The 20,689-nt window shown below is 35.5% G+C and overlaps 1 protein-coding gene across 1 annotated transcript in view; it reads right to left on the minus strand.

The window, feature by feature from the left end:
- Positions 1–20,689, minus strand: part of RXFP2 (relaxin family peptide receptor 2) — a 215,758-nt gene that overhangs the window by 181,803 nt on the left and 13,266 nt on the right. Inside the window, exon 3 of the mRNA XM_053705563.1 lies at positions 15,760–15,865. Coding sequence (XP_053561538.1) covers positions 15,760–15,865 — 106 coding nt within the window. The remainder of the gene's footprint in view (positions 1–15,759; positions 15,866–20,689) is intronic.

The raw sequence follows: 20,689 nt of genomic DNA on the forward strand, positions 1-20,689 counted from the left end.
ATATATAGATAAGAAGCTCACATTAGACAACAAGTTTATATATATCAGTTGTATATACCTGTTTATATCTTTTTATTAACTGAATGTTGATAAATACTTACGATTACCTACAATAAATATATAATAACAACATTGCAGTACATACATTAAACATTTATCCAATCACAAAATACAATATATTCAAATTATAGAATTTAACTAAATACTCTACCCGTGCTTTCAACCTGTAACATGCGTGCTACTTCTGATGCGCGTAAAGAGCCACAATAATATCATTTTCGCTCGCCCTCAACTGTTAGTGAGCCACGTGTAATCTAGCCCATAGTTGTGTACAATCGTAAAGGGACATATAAGTTCAAATTAAACTTTTGTGATTTAGATAGAAAATGCAATTGTAAGAGACTTTATAGTTTACTTCTTTTATCAAATTGACTTTGTTCTCTTGGAATCCTTTATGTAGGCTCAGGCACAGCAATACACATATTATAATGCATAACTCTTGTCATTGGCTCCCAAGATGTGTCCAGATAGATCCCATTAGTACATTGCTTCTCTAGAGCTGATTTTTCAACAAAGGATACCAAGAGAAGGGCACACATTTGATTATATAAGTAAATTGGAAAGTCTCTTAAAATGACATGTTCTATCTGAATCAATTTTGACTTTCATGTCCTTTAACAGTGAACAATTTTATTTAATGAGTATAGAGCTATACATATATGTTTTATATTATTACACTGACATATGTACTGGAATTAAAATAGAATATTACAATAATATAATTTGGTATGCCAGTCACATATGTATATACCAGTAAATGCAATGTGATCTCATTACTACACTGATATGCGGATACCAGCATGGCACAGTTATATATATTTTTTATATCACCTCTGTATTGAATAATTTGTGACAAAGCAGATTTTAAATACTTCAGGGCTCTCAGATCATGATTTTTTACCTTGAATTGTAGGCTAAAATAATTCTTTTTTTTTTTTTTAAATAAATCAATAAGGTTGAGTCACCATATTGCCACTTAAATGGTGAGCTCTTACAGAAAAAAAATACTACTGAAATGTCAAGAAAAGGCTTGAGGCATACCAGGATAGCTGAAATGTACTCAGCTGCGATATCGACTCCCTTGAAATGTCATGTTTAAAATGTCAATGACCTGGCAAACACTTGTTATATTGAAACTAATCATGGAATGACCAAAAAAAAAAGAGAATGATATTATAACACATTAACCATTACTTTATACGAAAATAAATATGTTTATAGTACAGGATGTTTATAAATATCTGTCTGTCTGTCTTTCTTTATATCTGTCTGTCTGGTAACCTATCCACACTTATGAGACCCATGGTAAACCAATATTTATGTAAATTATCAAATTTCAGGTTGACAAATTCTAAAGCAGAGAAATTGTCCACCTGAAGTCACTACTTAAAATATAGCTCTCATGTGCAATTCTGTCTTGCTCTTCTCCAACCACTCACATGAGAAATGGGCCTGTCAATTATCACAAGTGAGTTTGGGGTGATTTATCTCTGCCACCTCAGAGATGGGTAAAAAGTAGGAATTGCTTCTTAAATTTGTGGTTGCAGATTCATTCATGCCAGTCTATACCACAAGGTCTCAGAAGATATGAGTTCAGCTTGATAAAGTTTGCCCATTGTATCAATTAGTATTGTGAGTTGACTAGTACTTAAAGTCATGTTACTTGTAAACAAATAATATATGGTCCCATGACCATTGTTAAAAATAGGGAAAACAAATCCATAAAATAGGAAATTAAAAAATAGGAAATAGTTAAACTGTGATCTCATAGCATATTCAATAGACGTTGGATATGGATTTAATACCGTTATTTTGAATTGGAACAGCTATTATAGACAATTAAAAGTAACATCAATCTTATATTATAGAATTAGGAAATTAAACAAACCTACCATTCAATGTTAAAAGAACATATTACTCCTGTATGACTGAAATCCAGCATTTAGTGCCTGACCAGCTGTCCCTGATATCAGTCATCAGTAATACTATAGGAGGATTGGACAGGGGACGATGGAAAAATGAATGGTAAGGCCCTCTGTACATCATTACAAACAAAGGTGCTTATTAAACTAACAATATAACTTCTTCCCCCAATTCCTGCACCTTTTTTTGGCATCAACCAGCATGAACAAATGAAAGATAAGTAATAATTTGTTTTTCTTCCATTTCGTCCAATATTGTATTCTTCTGTTCTTACATAAAATAACTTGATGAATCATCAACATTTGGATGAATTTGTATTCATCCAAACCCTGAACGCACATCTTTAGGTAAAACTACGAACCTCTCCTGGCTTTGGTAGTTTGAGCGATAGATAGGTCAGTTTTGCTTTATCAAATCAAGATATTTATTTCATCCAGTCAGGGCATTCATTTTCAGTGCTCTGTTGTTTTCATAATTTTAGAGGATGAATAGACAGAAAAGCATACAGATAATGCAATATTTTTTTAAAAATAGATTATACATATGGCTTGTAGAAGTATATTTATTTCTACCCTAATAAAAATGTATTATTTTAAAATACTTGATGGATAAATTTGAGAACTGAAAGTCCTATATGGGGGATTCAAATTTATTTTTTGTGTATGACTGAAGTACAAACAAATCTCTAGTAAAGATCCACTCAATGCAAAGACAATTCATATATTTAATCTGTGTCTGTAATAGGCCAAGTATTTACTTACAAACATAATTTTGTCATTAAATCTATGAGTGAGTGTGTTACAGTCAGATAATGCACCACTTCGACTAGAAAATTGTTGCAATTACAAATGTTTAGGTATTCTCATGTTTATTTCTTTTGTTTGTACTGGTATGACACAAAAAAGTGGAGAAAAAAAAAGCCAAATCTGACACATTCCACGCAAAACTTAAAAAATGGACTGGACAGAATTATTGGCACCCTCAATTTAATATTTGGTTCCTAAGACCACTGCTCCTTAACTCATCCGCTATCTCTGAGGTGGCGGACAGCAATCATCCCGATCGGATAAGATTGGGATGATTGACACCCCCTGCTAGCGGCCGATTGACCGGCGAATGTGCAGGGGGTGACATTGCACAAGTATTTCACCAGAAATGCTTGTGCAATGTTAAATGCCAACAGCGTATGCTGTCAGCATTTAGCAATGTCGAATGGACATGATCTGCTACAGCGGATCATGTCCGCCCAACATATGATAAATCTACCCCTAACTGTTTATGAGAGTGTATTTATGTGTGCATGAGTGTGTGTATGTTTATGCTTGAGAGTTTATGTGTGTGTATATGTATAAGTGTCTATGTGTGCGTGTGTGTATATGAATATGTGAGTGTATGTGTGTGTGTGAATGAGAGTGTATATGTGTGTGCATGAGTGTATATATGCCGTGCATGTGTGTAGGAGAGTGTATAAGTGTGAGCATGAATGTGTGAGTGTAAAAGTGTTTGTGTGTGTGTATGAGTGCGTGTGTATCCATGTGTGTATGTGTATGAGCGAGTGTGTGCATGACTATGTATGCATGTATGCATGTATGAATGAGTTTGTGCGTATGTATATGAGTGAGTGTGTTTGTGTCTATGAATGAGTGAGTGTATGTGTGTATGAGTATGTGTGTGACTGTATCTATGTGTGTATGAGTGAGTGTGTATCCATGTGTGTATGTGTATGAGCGAGTGTGTGCTTGACTATGTGTGCATGTATGCATGTATGAATGAGTTTGTGCGTATGTATATGAGTGAGTGTGTTTGTGTCTATGAATGAGTGAGTGTATGTGTGTATGAGTATGTGTGTGACTGTATCTATGTGTGTATGAGTGAGTGTGTATCCATGTGTGTATGTGTATGAGCGAGTGTGTGCTTGACTATGTGTGCATGTATGCATGTATGAATGAGTTTGTGCATATGTATATGAGTGAGTGTGTTTGTGTCTATGAATGAGTGAGTGTATGTGTGTATGAGTATGTGTGTTACTGTATCTATGTGTGTATGAGTGAGTGTGTATCCATGTGTGTATGTGTATGAGCGAGTGTGTGCATGACTATGTGTGCATGTATGCATGTATGAATGAGTTTGTGCGTATGTATATGAGTGAGTGTGTTTGTGTCTATGAATGAGTGAGTGTATGTGTTTATGAGTATGTGTGTGACTGTATCTATGTGTGTATGAGTGAGTGTGTATCCATGTGTGTATGTGTATGAGCGAGTGTGTGCATGACTATGTGTGCATGTATGCATGTATGAATGAGTTTGTGCGTATGTATATGAGTGAGTGTGTTTGTGTCTATGAATGAGTGAGTGTATGTGTGTATGAGTATGTGTGTGACTGTATCTATGTGTGTATGAGTGAGTGTGTATCCATGTGTGTATGTGTATGAGCGAGTGTGTGCATGACTATGTGTACATGTATGCATGTATGAATGAGTTTGTGCGTATATATATGAGTGAGTGTGTTTGTGTCTATGAATGAGTGAGTGTATGTGTGTATGAGTATGTGAGTATGTGTGTGACTGTATCTATGTGTGTATGAGTGAGTGTGTATGAGTAAGTGTGTGTTTTTGTGTATGTGTATGAGTGAGTGTGAGTAAGTGTGTGTTTTTGTGTATGTGTATGAGTGAGTGTGAGTAAGTGTGTGTTTTTGTGTATGTGTATGAGTGAGTGTGAGTAAGTGTGTGTTTTTGTGTATGTGTATGAGTGAGCGTGAGTAAGTGTGTGTTTTTGTGTATGTGTATGAGTGAGTGTGAGTAAGTGTGTGTTTTTGTGTATGTGTATGAGTGAGTGTGAGTAAGTGTGTGTTTTTGTGTATGTGTATGAGTGAGTGTGAGTAAGTGTGTGTTTTTGTGTATGTGTATGAGTGAGTGTGAGTAAGTGTGTGTTTTTGTGTATGTGTATGAGTGAGTATGAGTAAGTGTGTGTTTTTGTGTATGTGTATGAGTGAGTGTGAGTAAGTGTGTGTTTTTGTGTATGTGTATGAGTGAGTGTGAGTAAGTGTGTGTTTTTGTGTATGTATATGAGTGAGTGTGAGTAAGTGTGTGTTTTTGTGTATGTGTATGAGTGAGTGTGAGTAAGTGTGTGTTTTTGTGTATGTGTATGAGTGAGTATGAGTAAGTGTGTGTTTTTGTGTATGTGTATGAGTGAGTGTAAGTGTGTGTTTTTGTGTATGTGTATGAGTGAGTGTGAGTAAGTGTGTGTTTTTGTGTATGTATATGAGTGAGTGTGAGTAAGTGTGTGTTTTTGTGTATGTGTATGAGTGAGTATGAGTAAGTGTGTGTTTTTGTGTATGTGTATGAGTATATGTATGTGCTGTACCCTTATTTGTTTTTTAAACTCGTAAATTCATGTGCCTCTCCACCAGCAGAATTGTCCCTTGTAAAATGACTGTTATCTGTTGATAAGAAACATATACAAAATAAAAACCTATCTACCAATACAGTTTACAAATTTTTCTTTGCCTGCAAGGTTTACAATCTTCATTTTAAAGGCATAAAACATTTTTGTCTCCATTGATAACTTAATGTAATTAGCATTCTAATAAATGCAGCAAGCAATGATTGTATTTTTGAAAAGCTGCATCTCTAATATGACTCAAGTAGGTTAAAGGGACATGAAATCCGCATTTTTTCTTTCATGATTCAGATAGAAAATACAATTTAAAAAACGTTTCCAATTTACTTCTATTATCAAATTTGCTTCATTCTCAAGTTATTCTTTGTTGAAAAGATATCTAGGTAGGTAGCGTACACATACCTGAAGCAATACATGACAGAGAATAGTGCTTCCATCTTGTGCTCTTGCTAACGTATAACATTGTTGCAAAACTGCTGCCATAAAGTGCTGCAGACACGTGCACACTCATGAGCTTACATCCCTGTTTCATAACAAAAGATAACAAGAAAACAAACGGCTAGATCACGAGTTTTGTCGGTAAGGCTGTGCGGTGCTAACAAGCCTTTTTTTCTTACCGCTCCCTTAAGACAACGCTGGTATTACGAGTTTTCTTTAAGCCGGCGTTAGCCTCAGAAAAGTGAGCGTTGAGCAAAATTTAGCTCCACATCTCACCTCGATACCAGCGTTGCTTACGGTAGCGGTAAACTGGCAAAATGTGCTTGTGCACGATTTCCCCATAGAAACCATGGGGCTGAGCCGGCTGAAAAAAAACCTGACACCTGCAAAAAAGCAGCGTTCAGCTCCTAACGCAGCCCCATTGTTTCCTATGGGGAAAAAAAAGTTATGTCTGCACCTAACACCCTAACATGAACCCAGAGTCTAAACACCCCTAATCTTACACTTATTAACCCCTAATCTACCACCCCCGACATCGTCGCCACCTGCATTATACTATTAACCCCTAATCTGCCGATCCGGACTCCGCCGCCACCTACATTATACTAATGAACCCCTAATCTGCTGCCCCTAACATCGCCGAACCTTACATTATATTTATTAACCCCTAATCTGCCCCCCCCAATGTTGCTGACAACAACCTACATTAATTAACCCCTAATCTTCCAGCCCCAACGTCGCCGCTACTATAATAAATTTATTAACCCCTAAACCTAAGTCTAACCCTAACCCTACCCCCCCTAATTTAAATATAATTTAAATTATACAAAATAAATTTTACATAATTAAATAAATTAATCCTATTTAAAACTAAATACTTACCGCTAAAATAAACCCTAAGATAGCTAGAATATAACTAATAGTTACATTGTAGCTAGCTTAGGATTTATATTTATTTTACAGGCAACCTCATATTTATTGTAACTAGGTACAATAGTTATTAAATAGTTATTAACTATTTAATAACTACCTAGCTAAAATAAATACAAAATTACCTGTAAAATAAATCCTAACCTAACACTACACTATCATTAAACTAATTACCTAAACTACCTACAATTACTTACAATTAAATTAAATAAACTAAATTACGAAAAAACAAACAAACACTAAATTACAGAAAATAAAAAAAGAATTACAAGATTTTTAAACTAATTACACCTAATCTAATCCCCCTAATAAAATAAAAAAGCCACCCAAAATAATAAAATTTCCCTACCCTATACTAAATTACAAATAGCCCTTAAAAGGGCCTTTTGCGGGGCATTGCCCCAAAGTAATCAGCTCTTTTACCTGTAAAAAAAAATACAATACTCCCCCAACATTACAACCCACCACCCACACACCCCTACTCTAAAACCCCCCCAATCCCCCCTTAAAAAAACCTAACACTAACCCCCTGAAGATCACCCTACCTTGAGCCGTCTTCATCCAGCCGTACACAAGTGGTCCTCCAGAGGGTCTGAAGTCTTCATTCGATCGGGGCAGAAGAGGTCCTCCAGACAGCAGAAGGCTTCATCCAGGCTGCATCTTCTATCTTCATCCTTTTGGAGCAGAGCGTTTCCATCTTCAATCCAGCCGACGCAGAGCATCCTCTTCAAACAAAGTCCTAACGAAGAATGAAGGTTCCTTTAAATGACGTCATCCAAGATGGCGTCCCTTTAATTCCTATTGGCTGATAGAATCCTATCAGCCAATCGGAATTAAGGTAGGAAAAATCCTATTGGCTGATGTAATCAGCCAATCGGATTGAAGTTCAATCCGATTGGCTGATCCAATCAGCCAATAAGATTGACCTTGCATTCTATTGGCTGTTCCAATCAGCCAATAGAATGCAATGTCAATCCTATTGGCTGATAGCATCAGCCAATAGGATTTTTCCTACCTTAATTCCAATTCAAAGTTGCCTGTAAAATAAATATAAATCCTAAGGTAGCTACAATGTAACTATTAGTTATATTGTAGCTAGCTTAGGGTTTATTTTATCGGTAAGTATTTAGTTTTAAATAGGATTCATTTTTTTAATTATGTTAAATAAATTTTGTATAATTTAAATTATATTTAAATTAGGGGGGGTTAGGGTTAGACTTAGGTTTAGGGGTTAATAAATTTATTATAGTAGCGGCGACGTTGGGGTCGGAAGATTAGAGGTTAATTAATGTAGGTTGTTGTCGGCGACGTTGGGGGGGGGCAGATTAGGGGTTAATAACATTTAACTAGTGTTTGCGAGGCGGGAGTGCGGCGGATTAGGGGTTAATACATTTATTAAAGTGGCGACGATGTCCGGTCGGCAGATTAGGGGTTAATAATTGTAGGTAGGTGGCGGCGACATTTGGGGTGGCAGATTAGGGGTTAATAAATATAATGTAGGTTTCTGCGATGTTAGGGCCAGCAGATTAGGGGTTCATATAGGTATAATGTAGGTGGTGGCGATGTCCGTTCGGCAGATTAGGGGTTAAAAATATTTATTTTAGTGTTTGCGATGTGGGGGGCCTCGGTTTAGGGGTTAATAGGCAGTTTATGGGTGTTAGTGTACTTTTTAGCACTTTAGTTAAGAGCTTTATGTTCCGGCGTTAGCCCATAAAACTCTTAAAGGGACACTGAACCCAAATTTTTTCTTTTGTAATTCAGAAAGAACATGCAATTTTAAGCAACTTTCTAATTTACTCCTATTATCAATTTTTCTTCGTTCTCTTGCTATCGTTATTTGAAAAAGAAGGCATCTAAGCTTTTTTTTGGTTTCAGTACTCTGGACAGCAATTTTTTATTGGTGGATGAATTTATCCACCAATCAGCAAGGACAACCCAGGTTGTTCACCAAAAATGGGCCGGCATCTAAACTTACATTCTTGCATTTCAAATAAAGATTCCAAGAGAATGAAGAAAATGTGATAATAGGAGTAAATTAGAAAGTTGCTTAAAATTTCATGCTCAATCTGAATCACGAAATAAATTTTTTGGGTACAGTGTCCCTTTAACTACTGACTTTTAAATGCGGTAGGAGTCTGGACAGGAGAGGGTCTACCGCTCACTTCTTCCAAGACTTGTAATACCAGCGTTAGGCAAATCCCATTAAAAAGATAGAATACGCAATTGATGTAAGGGGATTTGCGGTAGCCTCGAGTTGCGGAAGAAAAGTGAGCGGTACACCTGTACCTGTCAGACTCGTAATACCAACGGGCGTTAAAAAGCAGCGTTTGGACCTCTCAACACTGCTTTTTAAGGCTAACGCCAAACTCGTGATCTAGGCGAAAGACAATATTTGATAACAGAAGTAAATTGTAAAATTGTTCTATCTGAATTATGAATAAAACATGTTGGGTTTTATATACCTTTAAAAATAAGAATAAGAACTTATGATACAGAAATCAGTTTTTATATGATTTAGTAAAGAAATTTCAGCCTTGGAAGTTAAACGAGGTAAAAAAACAACAATAATGCATAAATAGACCAAAAGAAACAAGGTTATTACAAGTAACTTTCCTTCGACAGTTGTAATATTCTTTGACATTTGGTTATGAAAAGAATGAGTTTGGCTCATGTTTCCTCACAATAGCACAATGCACTTTTTATTTCAAGCTTAAAATATACATTTTAATAAGATATACAAGAGTTGACAGGTAAAGTTGTGTTTATTATTATATATATTCCCATCAGGAATGTGTAGTATAAAGCTGAATTCCTTAGTAAAAGTGATTTCATTGTACTAAAATGGTTACAGCTAGATTCATAATTAGAAATTATAATTCGTAATTAGAAACATTAAAATAATCATGCAGAACATATCTAAAAAGAATATCTCAGAATAGAGCAGCATTTACCAATAGAACCTTATTGCTTATATACGCTGCATCAGTATATAGACGACAGTGGGTGGTAAACAGACTATTTGTATGTCGTCTAGTCTATATATTGTATCTATCTATCTTTCTCAAGGTTAATCAGATATATATTTTCTTGTATTGCATTTTGCTTTGCTTTTAATATTATTGGAAACTTTAACCCTTTGGCTGCTAAGCCATTTCCCACCTGGGTGCTAATATTTTCTTTTCTTTTTTTTCTTTTTGAAAACATTTTTTTTAACTTTTTTTTTTTTTTTACAGACTCCCAAGACTTACACTGTTGGTTGGAAAGGTTAGATGATTACCTTTCCAACAGTGGGTCTTGGGGGTCTGTAGCTGCTTAGATGCCTGAGATACAGGCTTCTAAGCATCATGCCCCCTCCTCCTATACTTAACATTGTTAAGTATAAATAAAGTTGCGCGGTGACGTCATCACGTAATTGTGCGGGACGTCACCGCGCATCATGTGAAGCCCCGGCGATGCCTGTCACTCTACAGGCACGATCGCCGGGGTAGGAGCAGTAAGGAGCCCCCAGATCTCCCTTAAGGTGGGAGAGTGCTCATGACGGCTCTGAGCCGTCATTAGCACCAGAGTGGGAAACTCTGTGATGGCTCAGAGCCGCCATTAGCACTGAAAGGGTTAATGAGAAGGAACAGAAATGTGATGAAATAGACTTGTGCCATTTAAACTGAATTAATGTGATTTTCCTCTAAGTGCAAATTATCAGTTTCAGTTTAAAATAGTGAGTGGTATTTTTGGGAATCAGCAGTTGGTTGCTAACACAGATGCCCAAGGCTGGATGTGGAAGATGATTGACAGACATGATGGTATTCTGGAATATTATGCTATGAAAACATGCTGGCAAGTGCTCTCATAAGGCATTTAGAAGATCTAATTGAATAGCAGTTATAATCAATATGTGCCTCTAATTTGTGTAATGCCTTACTGCCTTAATAGAAACTTCAAATTATCCATTCTTATAACTCAATGTAAAGCAGTAAATATATGTAGCCATCTCTGTTGAATGAAACACATGCCAGTAAATATCTAGCAACGAGCTTCCCTAGGTTTTTGCCAATTCTTTGATTCCCTATTCCCTTCTCCTCTATATTTAAATCATATTTATATTTAGAATTACTTAAACAGACATTAGACTCATAGCATAGCAATTATGCACTCTTTTCTAAAATAGTTTTTTTTTAAAGTAATGTAAACTTATAGTTTTCTTAGCACAGTTTGCAATGTTTTTCAAATTAGAGCACCAAGGATACACCACTTGAAAAGCCTGATGGAATCTATATTGCTAAGGCCAATTAGAGACAGATGCAATCTCAGCTAACCAATCACTGTGTATTATTTCTGGGAAATGTCTCCATGCTTAATGGGACACCACAAAAAGTGAGACTGTAGTCATGGGTATCCACAGAAATTTTCCCCTAGGGGTAAGCAAAAAATGAAATATGCCCAGACTATACATATATATATATATATATAAAAAAAAATCAGTGGTAAAATTATCCCAAATCCTACTAGTTCTAGGAAGAAGCCTACTAGTTCAATTTTTGAGTCAATTTAATACACATTTATACTTTTTTTTTTTTTCGATGTAATAAAATTAATTTCTTTATTCAGACTCCTTATAAATAAAACTATAAGGATCATATAATTGTATTTATTAATGTATTTAGTGTTTTGCTCATTTGAGTTGTTGCATTATATAGTTACACAAAACAAAAAGAAAATTAACGACAAAATAAATAACATAATTTAACATATAAAGCCTAAAACTGCTAACAGTATATTTCCTTAAATATGCAAAATTTACATTTATCTATTTGTGCTATTGGCAAAACTTTTAACAAATTATTCCAGTATTGCAGTAGGAGGACTCTGCACAGAAAGTGTTAATTCAGAGCAGATTTCTATTAATGAGATACCTTATTTTTTGCTGCTGTTAAAAAGGTGGTGGGAGTGGACATATATAGTCATGCTAAATAGAAAGTACATCCTCTTCGAATTCTATGTATGTATGTAGCAGGCATAATAACAATAATCTGGTTCTTATCAGATCTTAAAATTAGGTAAATACAACCACAGATGAACAACAACACATGACATTTTACACTGTGTCATGATTTATTTAACAAAAATAAAGCCAAAATGGAGAAGCCATGTGTGAAAATCTTAGTACACCCTTGCTGCTTACATAGGAATGAAGAGACTCAGAGGCCTAGTTATCAACGTGTCAACTTACCTGCCTTCGCCGGCCCAATACGCCCACCTAAGATCGCCTACCATCGCCGCCGCGGAGCTGCAAAATTTCGCCGAAGTTATCAATAAATCTGTCAAAAAGCCGCGCACCAAGTACGGGGCGATGAGCAGCGGACTGTGAGAGTTATCACTCATCCGATCTTGCTGCTCTTCGGCTTTTTGACAGCTTTCTTGCTAGCCTGTCACTAAGCACCCACACTAAACTACACTGTTCTACCCCCTATACCGGCGCCCCCGGAGCCCCCCGCAACTAAATAAAGTTATTAACCCCTAAACCGCTGCTCCTAGACCCCGCCGCAACTCTTATAAATGTATTAACCCCTAAACCGCCGCTCCTGGACACCGCCACCACCTACATTATACCTAGTAACCCCTATCCTGTCCCCCCTATACCGCCGCCCTCTATAATAAAGTTATTAACCCCTATCCTGCAGATCCCGGACCTCGCGGCAACTAAATAAATAGTTTAACCCCTAAACCGCCGCTCCCGGACCCTGCCGCAACCGATATTAAACTTATTAACCCCTAATCTGCCCCCTACACCTATAATACATTTATTAACCCCTATCCTGCCCCCCCTACACCGTTGCCACCTATAATAAATTTATTAACCCCTATCCTGCCCCGCCTACACCGCCGCCACTGTAATAAAATTATTAACCCCTAAGCCTAAGTCTAACCCTAACACCCCCCAACTTAAATATTAATTAAATAAATCAAAATAATATTTCTATTATTAACTAAATTAATCCTATTTAAAACTAAATAGTTACCTTTAAAATAAACCCGAATATAGCTACAATATAAATAATAATTATATTGTAGCCATCTTAGGATTTATATTTATTTTACAGGCAAATTTCAATTTATTTTAACTAGGTACAATAGCTATTAAATAGTTATTAACTATTTAATAGCTACCTAGCTAAAATAAAGAGAAAATTAACTGTAAAATAAAAACTAACCTAAGTTACAATTACACCTAACACTACACTATCATTAAATAAATTATTCCTATTTAAAACTAAATACTTACCTATAAAATAAACCCTAAGATAGCTACAATGTAATTAATAATTACATTGTAGCTATTTTAGGATTTATATTTATTTTACAGATAACTTTGTATTTATTTTAGCTAGTTAGAATAGTTATTAAATAGTTATTAACTATTTAATAACTACCTAGCTAAAAGAAATACAAAATTACCTGTAAAATAAATCCTAACCTAAATTACAATTAAACCTAACACTACACTATCATTACATTAATTAAATAAATTAACTACAAATAACTACAATTAAATACAATTACATAAACTAACTAAAGTACAAAAAAAAAAAAGTTACAAACATTTAAGAAATATTACAACAATTTTAAGCTAATTACACCTAATCTAAGCCCCTTAATAAAATAACAAAGCCCCCCAAAATAAAAAAATTCCCTACCCTATTCTAAATTAAAAAAGTTCAAAGCTCTTTTACCTTACCAGCCCTTAAAAGGGCCTTTTGCGGGGCATGCCCCAAAGAATTCAGCTCTTTTGCCTGTAAAAGAAAAATACAACCCCCCCCCAACATTAAATCCCACCACCCACATACCCCTAATCTAACCCAACCCCCCCTTAAATAAACCTAACACTACCCCCCTGAAGATCATCCTACCTTGAGTTGTCTTCAGCCAGCCGACCCACCGATGGAAACGAAGAGGAGATCCAGAGCGGCAGAAGTGATCCTCCAAGGGGCGCTGAAGAAGTCTTCCATCCGATGAAGTCATCATCCAGGCGGCGCTGAAGAAGTCTTCCATCTGGGCGATGTCATCTTCCAAGCGGCGCTGAAGAAGTCTTCCATCCGGGCGATGTCATCTTCCAAGCGGGGTCTTCAATCTTCTTTCTTCAGGATCCATCTTCATCCCGCCGTGTCCGGCGGATCGAAGCTTACGTCACAAAATTCTACTTTTGCCGGTCTCTAGCCTTTGATAACTAAGGCGAATCAGCCTCGCCACAAATACGCTGCGGAATTCCAGCGTATGTGAGGTTGACGGCTTGATAACTACCCCCCTAAGTAGGAGCCAGGTGCTGCTAATCCAATGCCCTTGATTAATTCATCATCAGCAAGTGTGACCACCTCTATATAAGCCAAAGTTTTAGCAGTTTGTTGGTCTGGAGCATTCAGGTGCGTGTTAACACAATGCCAAGGAGGAAATGCATCAGCAAATGATCTTAGAGAAGCAATTGTTGCTGTCTTACAATAAATGATTATTTCAAGTTATTGCTGCTAAAGGTGGTTCTCCAAGTTATTAAATCATAAGGTGTAATTAGTTTTTCACAAATGGCTTTTCCATTTTGGCTTTATTTTTGTTAAATAAATCATGACACGTTGTAATATGTCATGTGTTGTTATTCAGCTGAGGTTGTATTTACCTAATTTTAAGACCTGCTAAGGACCAGATTATTGTTATTATTTCCTAAAATGTAATACCTTAGAATTCAAAGAGGGTGTACTTTTAGTGAATACCGCCAGCTGCCTTCCCCAATGTATGCGTGACCTAATGCAAAACTTTCTGTCTTACAGAAATCTCACTCCACACCAGTGTACAATGCATGCAGGGAATTAGAGTCCAGAACTGCAGAATCACAATACTAAGAGTGAAATAGTGAACTATAAATTCCAGAATAGCTAAATAACTCCCAGAATACAGTTCTTCTTCTAAAACAGAACTAAATTTGGGAGGATTAAAAGGAAAAAAAATGGACAATCAATTGTCTTTGTTCTCCAGGTGGGGAGGAAAATCCTCCCATTGACCCCTCTTCTGGACACCCATGACTGTAGTATTGCAATTAATTACCATACTGGGCATGTGAGAACATTTTCAAATAACATTAACATTGAGTACAGTACACTGCAAATGTTTCCTATATTCAAACTCCAACCAACACTTGGAACCAGTCTAAACTTGTTACTGGAGTAGGGAATGCTTGGTACTTTTTTTTTGTTAGCAAAACATTTTTTGGTGTATCTATTGAGGCTGATTAGGGACAGTTATCTCGTAGATTTAGAGATGTGAATTCTCTGAATTGGAAAACTCACAATTTTATTAGGGTTAAATTATAATTAAATTAAATGTTTTTATTACAAAGTCTCAAAGTTTTAAATGTCCCTTTAATTATTATGGAGACACTCTAGCCTCTCAAGGAAAAGTGGAAAAAGTTCAATTATTTTGCAGTCAAAACAGACAAATAAAAAATAAAGATACTGTATATTTGAAATTATTTTTTATCTTTAAGTAAACATTTTCCAGAGAGATTAAACGTAGTGTTTAAAGGGACAATGTCCCAAGAACTTCCTTTCAAATGGACTGAGTTGTCTCTATCTCCCACCCCCACTGGGAGGTTGCTTTCTACTGCCTCCCCTTTTTAACATCTCTTTTCTATGCAACATCCAACAATAGAACAATTCTAATGATGAAAAATAGGTAAAGGAGAGATTTTGTAAACAATTAAATACACTCAGGCAGGTAAAAAGGATAATGGATTTTACAGTACAAGGTCCCTTTAATATTCCTTTAAATATTATTATGGGAACATACTAAGGGACATAAATGTATGTTAAGGTCAGAGTGATTTTGAATGTTTGAAGAAGAGGATCTATCTCAGCTGAAGAAGACACCACCAATAAAATAAAGCAAGTTGTCATGTTATGTGTGAATTCCATATTAAAAAGTAAACTACATAAGATTTTCTGAATGAAGGAGGTGAACAATAACTTACAGCAATGTGACATTGTCCGAGATGGAAGGTACTGCTTCTAAATTAGCGTCTACGCACTCCAGCTCAGTGTCTTTACACTCACAAACCGCTGGAAACTGGGAGAGACCTATAAGAAATTACCATTAATCATATTCACTAGAATAACACAATGCATTGAAAGTAAAGAGCATAAAACAATGTTTTATTTCTTGCACACGATTTGATAGCATTTATAGCAGTTATATGGAGTCACTTGCCTGCTACGGAGGACTGCAAGTTATTGTAAGTATCATTTGTTACATTAAAGGGAGATGAATCCCAAAAATATTGTTTCATGATGATAGAACATTTAGAACAACTTTCTAATTTACTTCTATTATCAAATGTTCTTTGATCTATTGGTATCTTTTGTTGAAATGCAGAGTCGTAAGCTCAGTAGCATGCACACGTCTGGAGCACTATAAGTCAGGTTTTGATAAATTGTTATCCATTTGCAAGAGCACTAGATAGCAGCACTATTTCCTGCCATGTAGTGTTCTAGACACCTAAGTTTCTCTTCAGGTATCTCTTCAACAAAGAATACCATCGGAACAAAGCAAATTTGATAATATAAGTAAATTCATACAGGAAGACTTTCTCCAAGGTCATAATACAAATACATACAGAAAGAGAAGTAAATTGGAAACTTTTTTAAAATTGTATGCTCTAGGGCCAATTTATCAAGGGCCGAATCACCCCTAATGCCCCTATTTTCTTAAGACCGCTCCTTAACTAGTCCACCGCCTCTGAGGCTGTTGACAGCAATCAACCCGATCAGATACGATCAGGTTGATTGACACCCTCTGCTAGCGGCCAATTGGCCACAAATCTGCAGGGGGCAGCACTGCACAAGCAGTTCACCAGAACTGCTTGTGCAAAGATGTTTACGTAATTGGTAAATATTGTCAGCAACCTAGTATGGAATAATATTAATTATCCACATAACTAAAATATTTCTACAAAGCAGGTCCAAGAGTGGCCTTCTATTTACATAAACCTCCTATTAACCATTACTTTTTTTGTGTAGGAGGTCCAAAAGTGGACTTGTTTCTTTTTTCATACAATCGCATTACTTTGCAGGTACAATATGGACATTCAGAATTAGGACTTCCTTATTGTAGAGTAGGGTTTTTGCTGAATATTGCCTTATGGTCTAATAATATTGCCCTATGTGTCTCTGTATATTTTATCTTTTGTCCTCAATTAAAAAAAAGCCACTTCTGCTGTATGGTAAATAGAGACCTTTTTCTATATCTCTCTCTCTCTGGTTGGATCAAAAGTCATGCAGAGTACAAAAGGTTCATTAAACTAATTTGTATTTCAATAGTAACATGTTTTACAATTAAAGGAAGTTAATTGGTAAGTTTATTACTAAATGGCATAGTCTCTCTGAATCAAGAACATTGGATTCTGACTTTAGCGTCCCTTTAATTAGTATTTAATACAATATCATGTCTGTATTCACAGTTTGTAATAATAAAAAAAACTTACAAATGTCATGGGGTAAGATCCTATAACAGCAGGACAGACTTTACTTGCAGATAATTCACTATTTTAGCCCTTTTTTGTGAGAATGTCAATCAGATTTATTGTGGGCATATTCATAGTGATTATATATCTGTATTCTTCATGTGTGCTTGTACAACCACTTAGTCTTTGACAGGTTGCAATATATACTGGATTATGGTTAGAAACCAAGGTAAAATATATAATTAGAACTCTGCCAGACCTTGGACACAATTTGTGATGTACTTGGCATTGTGTCAAAGACTGGTTGGCACTTAGATTTTGTTGATTTGTGTCTGTGGCTGTTTCCTGTCATGGCTAATCATGTTAGTTAGTTTTTTTCAAACATATGTTCATAAACTCCTACTAACCGGATGCTTGGTTTTTTTTTCCTTGTCAGTGATGATTAAGGTTTGTTATACTATTCAACTAATTCAATAATACATGGATTTAATGCATAGTTATATGTTGTACAAATGACATTCTCTATTGTACAATAGTAATAGTTAGAAATAGAACTAAAAATGGAAAAGGGATAAAAAATCCAAAACATTTCTTTTGTGATTCAGACAGAGCATACAATTTATATCAACATTCCAATTTTCTTCTATTATTTAATTTGCTTCCTTCTCTTGTTATCATTTGCTAAAATGTTTATCTAGGCAAGCCCAGGTTCTAGCTGCTGATTAGTGGCTGCATATATATATATATATATATATATATATACTGATTGCCATTGGCTCACCTATGTTTTCAGTTAGAAACACTTTGTAATAAAAATACATTATATTAATTAAAAGTAATTAAATGGGTTAAAGGGATATGTTATATGGTAAAGTGTTTGACTAGAGGGTAGAAAGGGCTATTATATATATATATATATATATATATATATATATACATATATATATATATATATATACATATATATATATATATATATATATATACACACATATATATATATATATATATATATATATATATATATATATATATATATATATGTTTAAATATGTGTGCTTATATATATGTATTCACAGGCATTGCATATCCAACATTGTTATATTAATATACTTTATAGCCTCTAAACCTCTGCCTGTTTCTAGGTCCCTGTAGGCCGTCTCTTATCTCAGTGCTTTATATTAGCTGCTTACAACCAGACAGTGCTAGTTCATGTACGCCATACAGATAACGCCGTGCTCACTCCTGTGGAGTTATGCAGGAACCAACACTAACTGGCTAAAATGCAAGTTTAGAAAAAGTGCTGAGATAAGTAGCAGTCTCATAGAATCTAAGCAAAGGCTTAGATACAGGTAATCATAGAGCTAAAAAGTATTAATTTAACAGTTTTGGTTATACAAAACTGGGGAGTGGATAATAAAGGTATTATCTTTTTAAACAATAACAATTTTCAAGTATACCGTCCATGTGATTTGTTTTTATTGGAAATACTTGCAATTCCAATGTTTTTCACATATACATTTTTTTTCTTTTTCTTTAAAAATAATATATATATACACAGTATATATATATATATATATATATATATTCATTTAGAAATATAGGTATATATATATATATATATATATATATTTGCAAAGAATATAAAATGTAAAAGAAAAGTCTATGGGTAGTAGATGTTAGCATGGTTGCAGTATCAGAAGTCCTGAAGTTGCCCCCATTGGTCTCTTGCTTGTGCGCTTCCTTTTTACTTTCAACTTGTAATATGCTAGGTTAGTGCACAAGCAAAAATTACCTGAATCAACAGACAAGGACATAGCTGGATACATTTCTTGACTTGTTTAAATTAAAATTTCTGAACCTTTCTTGCCTGAAAATTGTAAATATGAATACCAGTGGCGTCACTAGGGTTGGTGTTACCCGGTGCAGTAAATTATGGTGTCACCCCCCCATTCCCCAGAAAGCATACACACACAAACACAAAAACACAGGCACACACACATACAAACACTCATATACACACACACACACTTAAAAACACACTCAGATGCACACACAAACACTCGGAAACACATTTAGACACACACACAAAAACACTCACACACACACACAAAAAAACACTCAGACACACACACAAAAACACTCAGGCACACACACAAACACTTAGACATACACAAAAAACACTCAGGCACACACACAAAAACACTCAGGCACACACACAAAAACACTCAGGCACACACACAAAAACACTCAGGCACACACACAAAAACACTCAGGCACACACACAGAAACACTCAGACACACATACAAAAACTCGAAAAGGCTCAACCCATGCATTCTCCAACTGGTTCATTGTTCTCTACACATGTTAAGCTTGCAGGTCTCGCTGTTAATTCTTGCCAAATGTTAACTTGTGAGTGTGTTTCAAAATATAGTGAAAAACAGTTAAGAGTGAGTGCACCTATTGGATTGAGACAGCTCAACCCTGATAAACAGCTGTTCCTTCAAACAACTGTGAGGGATCGATGGGGTAAAAAACAAGTGAGGGGAGCTGTGTGTATTTCAATACATAAATAATATGTGTTACCGTGACCTTTAAATGAGCTTCTCATATTGGTTTCAAAATTCAATCATAATATATATTGCGCAATATATATTATGATTGAATTTTGAAACCAATACGAGAAGCTCATTTAAAGGTCACGGTAACACATATTATTTATGTATTGAAATACTCACAGCTCCCTTCACTTGTGTTTCAAAATATGTAATACACTTAACAAAAAATACATATATGTGACGCCAGAAGCAAATGCAATGTAACGTTTGGTGAAATAAGCATAATTTCTATGTGCTTTAAAGAAACGTGTTGCTATCAGTGCCACTGCCAGATTCTCCATTCCAGACAGCTTTATTATTCTTTTTATAAATAAAAAGAGAGAAACACTCAACCTGGGAATGAACAATATCATGATAGCTTGTTCTATGGCTTGTTACCACCATAGCAGCAGCCTCTTTTTGCTCAGCATGTGCCTTTCACAGAAAATAACTTTCCTGTAGTATATCAGTCTGGTCCTGACTAAACAGTCAAGTCCCAAAATACGAGAGAAACGGCAAAACCATAGTCTGTGCCTCGTCAGTGAGGTGCAGCCATATCCCTCTAGGCACATTCAGCAACTGATCAATTTCTGGTTTCCTGCATCACCATCAGGGAGACTTCCCTCAGGGTAATTATTTGAATATACAAAAAGAGAGAAGTGTTCAACCTGGGAATGAAGAATAGCATAATAATATTGCATTACTTTCCATGGGAGGCAGCTCACCACTCGCCAGGACTTCTAGGTTCATCCTCCCCCCCTTTTTTTTTTGAGGATCCAGTAAAGATTTTGGCCCTTCATTTTCATTTAAAAGTTTAATTTAGAAAAAAAAACTACATCACAAT

This window comes from Bombina bombina, chromosome 3, assembly GCF_027579735.1.
Source record: "Bombina bombina isolate aBomBom1 chromosome 3, aBomBom1.pri, whole genome shotgun sequence".
NCBI classification, from domain to species: Eukaryota; Metazoa; Chordata; class Amphibia; order Anura; family Bombinatoridae; genus Bombina; species Bombina bombina.